Here is a 7,027-nt window from a genome sequence, read left to right on the forward strand (position 1 = left end):
CACACACACACACACACATCTTAAAGTCAACCAAAACAGCAACGAGCCCTGACAACAATAACTGGATATACAACAGATGGAAGAAGGAAACTTTGCATGTCCATAATCTAAATCCATAAACTGGTACTGGTAGTCGGTTAATATATAATATCGCTAGCGTCCCGTCCAGTTAAATAGACTAGAGAAAGACTGTGCTGCATGGTTGAACAACTAAGGTCAAATCCCGTTTTTTTTTTTTACAGCTTCATGCAGAGAAGAAGCTGAGGAGCTAAGAAGAAGCTAACAGTGGGTAAGCTAGCCCTTCCTCCACCGTACAAAGAGAGAGAGAGCTGAGGTCCAAAATGAGCACCAAAAAACCATGACATCCTGACCAGTGCTGCCTCAAACATGCTTCAGTAATACATAATAATAACGCTTTCATTCGGGGCTTACCTCGCGGACTCCTCCAGACAGACACACGCGTGGATTTAAACTGTAATAATAGCACGGCTCGTCGTGGAACCCAACAGCTCCATTGTTGCGTGAGTGTGTGTGTGTGTGTGTGAACTGAATGTGTGTGTGTGAGCGGTGGTCTCTCTCTCTCTCTGGTCTGTGATATTTTGTGTGAAGTGATCTCTTCAGTCTTTTCCCTTTCTTTCTTTCTGCCCCCAGTCAGTCAGTCAGTCAGTCAGTCAGTCACAGACCGCTGGGTGAAAACGCTACTCGAACTCACTAAACCAGGGCCGAAAGTAACGCTGTAAACACGCAACAACATTTATTTTATTTTAATACGTGTCCCTCCAGACTGGTGGATGCCCTGCACTGGTTCGAGTTCTATGATGAATTCCTGTTCTGTTATTTGGCTAAATAGATATAGAAGTGTATATTTGTATACACTTTTTAATTGTATTATTATTATTATTATTATTATTATTAATAATTATTATTATTTTGTATAGGCTAGAAGGCTACTATTTAAATAGTCTTTTAAATGTTGAATGTTTCAAAAAATCTTTATACCCAACAGGCATAACATGTATATAAGGACGCAATGTGACATAGCTCTGTTTAGACAATGCTGTACTGTACCCCCTCCAACTGTATACTTTACATTTTAACCATTTTTATTATGATTTTGACATTTGCCATGGCAATGTAAACTTATGTTTTCTCATGCCAATAAAGCTCAATTGAATTGAATTGAATACCCAGTTGTCCTGGTGGATTAGGATTACACAATAGAAATGAAAAGGATTACAGTGATGGGAAAAATACTACATGTTTTAAAAGAAACTGCAATTTTACTGTACATATTATTTATTTTGATTTTTGAAAATGGCAGATAGATCTACAAGCTCACAATCAAACAATCATTGTCAATCAATCAATAAACGTTTCAACGTTATGTCAGTGAAAGTCACAGTGCTTTACTCACCTCTTGCGTCGATAAAGACGTATTACAGAGCCATAGAGTTGAAGCCTTGAAATCATTCAACGCGCCTATATACTCGGTTTACGGTAGGAATTTGGTACGATCGAAATTTGGGCGTCCAATGACGGCCACGGAATACAGTAACGGCAAAGAGAGACAGCCAATCCGCGTGTTTGATGGGCGGGGTCAACGCACATAACGGAACTAAATGCTACATCGTCGTTTCGTCCGTTAGCACGTTATGTTGTTGTTTAATATGTTTCAACTGTCGCTTCATAAGATGAGCTAGAAAATATTGATCGGGTTTCCATTTGGCACAGAAATTATGCCCTTCTTTCGTCCTGGACACGCTTTAAAATAAGGTAATTACGGTATGTAATAATAAAGTGGTCGTTGAACTTGCAATAAATAAGCTAACGTTAGCCGTGGTGGTCAACCTTCAATGAAAACATTTATTATGAATGAATCGGCAACGTGAATGATCATCATGCCATGGAGTGGATCAGTGGTTTTCAACCATTTTAATTTCAAGGTCCATTATTTATTCTGCATTTGAGCCACGGACCACCATTTGATGAGATTTCTAGCCTCTCAGACCCAAGACTTGGACTGTTTTGTCCACTGTGTTGATGTTGGTACCATAAGGAGAGATAACAGGTTTTCAAAGAGATATACCTGCCAGACAGTAGGATACAAAGGCTGAAAGGCATGCATTTGCATTCGAATGGGTGATTGAGGCTCTATACGCGCAACGGCCAATGTGCACTAATAGTTCTCAGGTCTGGATTTTGGCCAGGCAGAAAATGGATTTGGAGAGGCGGACGCCTGTCCTCCCCTTATTGTAGATACGCCACTGGCTGCAGTGCCCCACTGCTGAACAATACATTACACTTGTTAGGGTCCACCAGCTACATGGGGACCACCTGCAACCCCCCTCCACAAGGACCACTCGTTGAAAACCACTGGAGTGGATCATTAATTAGTTATAGTGGCTGGCTGTGCCTTTTCCACATTGCCCTGAGCTATCTGAAAGCTGCACAAAACAGTGCATTGTTATATTTGCTATAATTGTCACCAAAAGTCCACAGACATTGATTGATTGAATTCTTTATTAACAGTTTGCAGGGGGGGAGATAACCTGACGCTGCCAGATCCAAGGGGGAGATACAGTTCAATACAAGGTCTGCTAAGAGGATTTATAACCCAAGAAACCACTATGGCTTGTTTCCATTGGGGCTCTTCATATTCAATTCATCAGATATTCATCAGAGAGAGACTGCAAAGAGAGATAGTTTAATTCATAACTAATAAATAGGCTAATTAAATATATTTAACAATGGTTCTGATGAAGTGAATGGAGACTAGTGCTCCTCACTCACTAGTCACTACAACCAATGACACCAGTGATGAACGAATCTTTGGCCCATGAGATTTTAGACTACCCCTCCTGTTTGAAAACTAAATAATAGCACCGTAATAAGGTCATTTTGCTATTATCTTACATAACATCGATAATGACACACAATAAACATAGTAAAGGCAATGCAAGTTTATTTAGCACATTTCAACATGAATCATTATTAAGCTTAGCAAAGGAAACCTGAAATATAATATTCAAATTGGAAACGGGCTACAGCTAAGTATTCAGGACAGTGAGCAAAAAAGGCACTATATAAAAGGATATTTGAATGCAGTATACCATCAGTCATGTCTCTGGCATAATGATAATAGCATCTTCTCTCTGTCTCTCTCTCTGTCTGTCACCTCATCTACACTGCCAGCGATGCGAGCAAACGATGCAATCTCATTAGAATAGAGAGTATGCGCATGCTTAAAGTGAATGACACGTAGAGTGGCAAAGCAACATGCAAAGTGAGTTTAACATTATTTAATGGTGTTTAATGCAATCAGATAGGACTTCTCTGTGTGGATGTATCTGTCAAGGCTAGGAAAGTAGTGCGTTCCTGCATAACTTCCTGGTTTCACGATGATGTCACGCGCATACCCTCTATACATGTTTTTCGTTGTAACTGTCCTGACGTACTGCGAGCAACAACGCGCCGTGCAGCGACGTCGTCCACACCTATATTCGCTCGGAGAGTCTCTATTTGAGCGAGGTTTCGCGGCTCCACACAACTTTTATTGGTTGAGATCTACATGCTGTTTCGCATGATATCGCCGTCGGAACGCTCTACCATCAGTCACATTTCTATTCTCTCTCTCTCTCTGTGTCTAGGTCTAACTTGGCTCTAACATCATGTCTCTGGCTCAGAGGGTTCTGCTGACATGGGTATTCACCCTGGTGTTTCTCATCATGCTGGTGCTCAAGTTGGATGGAAAGGTAACCATTAACCGTGGTGGTGGCTCAGGGATAGAGTGGCTGGATGGTAACCGTGGTTACCATCCAGCCACGGTACCAGATGGTAACCGTAAGGTTGCCAGTTCGTATCCGGGCTCCCCCAGAGTTGGTGTCGAAGTGTCCTTGAGCAAGACACTGAATCCCTAATTGCTCCCGATGTGCTAGTTGGTGCCTTTGCATGGTTTCCTCTGCCATCGTTGTATGAATGGGTGTGTGTGAATGGGTGATGCACAATCTCTGTAAAGCGCCTTGGATAAATGCATCATTTACCATTTTTTACCATTTACCAACTAACTGCTCTGTCTTCAGTGCTGTCACGATTGCACCAAGTTGACGATTAATTGTCACACAAATAATTGTGATTAAAACGGTTTAGTAGCCAAAAACGTCAAGACGTCTGATTGACGTCTTTGTGATGGATGCCACGGGCGTTAAGACGTCTCTCCCTTGGGAATTACAAAAAAGAATCCTCTAATCTGGTGTACAGGTGATGACATGCACATTACATGCATAATAGAATTACAAATTCTTTCTTTCTTTATAATGGGAGAATTGGCACTCAGAGCCTAAACTGGTGACCACCAGGTGGCGCACGATTAAATTGTGTTTTTTGACGTTGGAAATTGGAACATCGTCAATAGAAAATACTTTTGTTTGCCTTTGAGGCTTCATAATGGAAATGTGCACAGGGTAGATATGACGATATAACTGAAATATACCAAGAATTTACTGGCATTTTTATAAATTTACTTTAAAAAAAAAAGGTTCTTTTTTTGGCCTCTGAGATGTAGTGGAGTCGAAGTAAAAGTATTGAAAATTGGAAATGCTCGAGTAAAGTAAGAGTAGCACAAATGTGTACTAGTGCAGTACTTACACCACTGATCTGTCTTCCCTCCCGTTAGGTGCAGTGGAACTGGTTCCTCATCTTCCTCCCCGTCTGGGTGTTCGACGGCATCCTCCTGCTCATGCTGGCCGTCAAGATGGCGGGCCGCTGCAAGCCGGGATACGACCCGCGCAACGGCTCGCCGGACCTGCGCGTGCGCGTGTGGTACCTGACGGCCACGCTGCTGCAGCTGGCGTTCTGCCTGACGCTGTGCGCCAAGCTGGAGAGGCTGGCCGACCTCAAGCTCACCTTCGTCTGCGTGCCCCTGTGGAGCGTGCTGCTGGGAGCGCTGGTGGAGCTGGGCCTCAATATATTCCCAGAGAGGAGGGAGGCTTAGGGAGGGGTGGGGGGGGATTCACACTATGGTCCAGGATGCACACTTGGGACCACTTGTTTTGTGGTAGTGTGAATGCTGCGTACCGGATCACCCGACCGTTCCCGGAACCGGTTGAAGGAACTAGGAAGTGTACTCGGGAGCGAAAGAATTAAGGCCGATGTGAATCATGGCCAGCAGCAGGGACCAGGCAACCGTATTCGGGAACATTTCGAATCGATCGGACTCGTGGTGAATCCCAACTAAATGTTCACACGGGAGGATACAACGATACAGTCTACCATTCATTTTCAATGAAAGCCAGCGACATGAAGATACAAAGATACATCCGACGTTTGTAGCTGCTGCAAAAGTTCCATCTTCAGCTATAAAGATACAAAGCTACAATTACGCTGTGTAGCTTTGTATCTGCCAGTGTGAACGCAGCATGGGAGTCAGACCAAAGACCCCTCACCAACGTTACTGGTGTTCTTTACAGAACTGGGGCTAACCTATAGCCGCTATAGGTTAGCCCAGTATAGCCTGAACGAGCCCTATGCTTCGCTGGAAACCGACGTCTACTTCCCATTGGTTCACCAGCCTATGAGCCCTATCGTTATCTCGGATGTCTTAGCTCCGTTTGGCTTTCTTAGTTTAGTTTATTATGGGGGTGTAAATGGTGCCTTTATCCAAGGCGCGCCGCGCTTTACAGAGATTGTGCATTACATTCACCCATTCACACACACGATGGCGGAGGAAACCATGCAAGGCACCAACCTGCACATCGGGAGCAATTATTGGTTCAGAGTCTTGCTCGAGGACACTTCGACACTAACTCTGGGGGAGCCCGGGTTCGAACTGGGTGTGGTGGAGCAGGTCTGTAGATGACACTGGGAAGGAAAATAATTATTGTATTATGTAAAGTTGTAAAATTGTATTTAAGTGTATAATGTCCAAGTCATCTATTATGCTCATTGCTGTATAAGTTAACACTGTGTGTATATATAATAGCATATACTCGTACAGAAGTACATGAAATAATGAATTGCTGAACTAACACTTGTGTGATGCCTGGAACTATGTTACTGTACATACATGTTCAATTCACCTGTGGCTCTTGTCTAATTGCTCTGGCTCGTCTGTTGCTTTCTCCTGTATTTACTGTGCATGAATTTGAAGGAAAATGGCACACATTTGTTTGAAACTAGTTGGAGAACATTGCGTTTTGGTAAAGGCTGTCAGACAGTTACTACAAATAGCCAAAGTGCAGTAACTATGTTTTTGGACACACAGACTTATTTGTGCATCCCAAAGGTCAAATTAGCCTTCGTGGTTTTGGGGGATAAACACTTACCTCAACATGTTTACAATTAGTGTAATATCACGTATTTGTCTTATCTCATTTGGCTGACCAGTTGAAACACTTTTAAACCCAATATTGTCCATTTTTCCCCACGTAGTTACTGCACATTTGGCTTTGTACTAGTGTAGGACAGAGTAATTGTAACAGTTAGGCCTAATGGTGTAGTGTTGCTGTTTAGAACTTTAGTTAGTTTCACAGTTAAGCTGTATCAATTTGCTGTGACTGACCGATACTGAGTGAACACTTTTAAATGTGTTATGCCATTTGTTTAATCCGATGCTTCAAATCGCTTCTTGTTCTGCACAATGTTGAACAGAATATGAACACAAAATGCTGGTAGATAGACGGACGCGATGACACAACACATGTAAATGTGGTTTACGAATGGACGGCGACAATACATTATTTGTACCGTGAAACTAAAACGAAGCATTATTCATTCATTCTGGGGGAAGCTTTGCTTTACCAGAGGCCAAGTTGTTACGACTGCGTTTCTTAAACCGGAACAGAAGAGAGACTAATAGCTGAAATACACTGAATCTTTTTAAATTACCGTCTTAATTTAATATGCCTCGTTTTATTGCAATTTTAGACGTATCACACATCAAAGCCAAAGAAATGTGTCTAATGTCCTAGCCTAGGGTTCTGCCTCTTTGCAGGGCATATTGGGCGGGAACCCCTTTTGGTGTTTTAAACAT

General features: G+C 42.6%; 2 protein-coding genes across 7 annotated transcripts in view; one reads left to right on the plus strand and one right to left on the minus strand.

Moving 5' to 3' along the window:
* Positions 1–615, minus strand: part of LOC310853280 (protein PHTF2) — a 50,075-nt gene extending 49,460 nt beyond the window's left edge. For 3 of the 4 annotated variants that reach the window (XR_014568762.1, XR_014568763.1, XM_083757552.1), the window contains exon 1: positions 433–615. The gene's annotated coding sequence lies outside the window, so the exon portion shown is untranslated. The remainder of the gene's footprint in view (positions 1–432) is intronic. The other variant, XM_083757554.1, reaches the window with a different exon arrangement.
* Positions 229–4,990, plus strand: LOC310853288 (transmembrane protein 60-like; the record flags this gene model as incomplete). 3 transcript variants are annotated; one of them, XM_083757568.1, is made up of 3 exons in its annotated part: positions 229–289; positions 3,648–3,752; positions 4,673–4,990. In XM_083757568.1, the coding sequence occupies exons 2-3, from the start codon at positions 3,669–3,671 to the stop codon at positions 4,988–4,990; spliced, it is 402 nt and encodes a 133-aa protein (XP_083613694.1). In that variant the 5' UTR covers positions 229–289; positions 3,648–3,668. The 3 variants fall into 3 exon arrangements, with proteins under 3 accessions (XP_083613694.1, XP_083613692.1, XP_083613693.1); XM_083757566.1 differs by lacking the exon at positions 229–289 and adding an exon at positions 1,646–1,773; XM_083757567.1 differs by lacking the exon at positions 229–289 and adding an exon at positions 1,659–1,782.
* Between the last annotated feature and the right edge of the window lie 2,037 nt (positions 4,991–7,027).

Source organism: Protomyctophum parallelum (assembly GCF_964188405.1).
Source record: "Protomyctophum parallelum genome assembly, chromosome: 22".
Classification (NCBI taxonomy): Eukaryota; Metazoa; Chordata; class Actinopteri; order Myctophiformes; family Myctophidae; genus Protomyctophum; species Protomyctophum parallelum.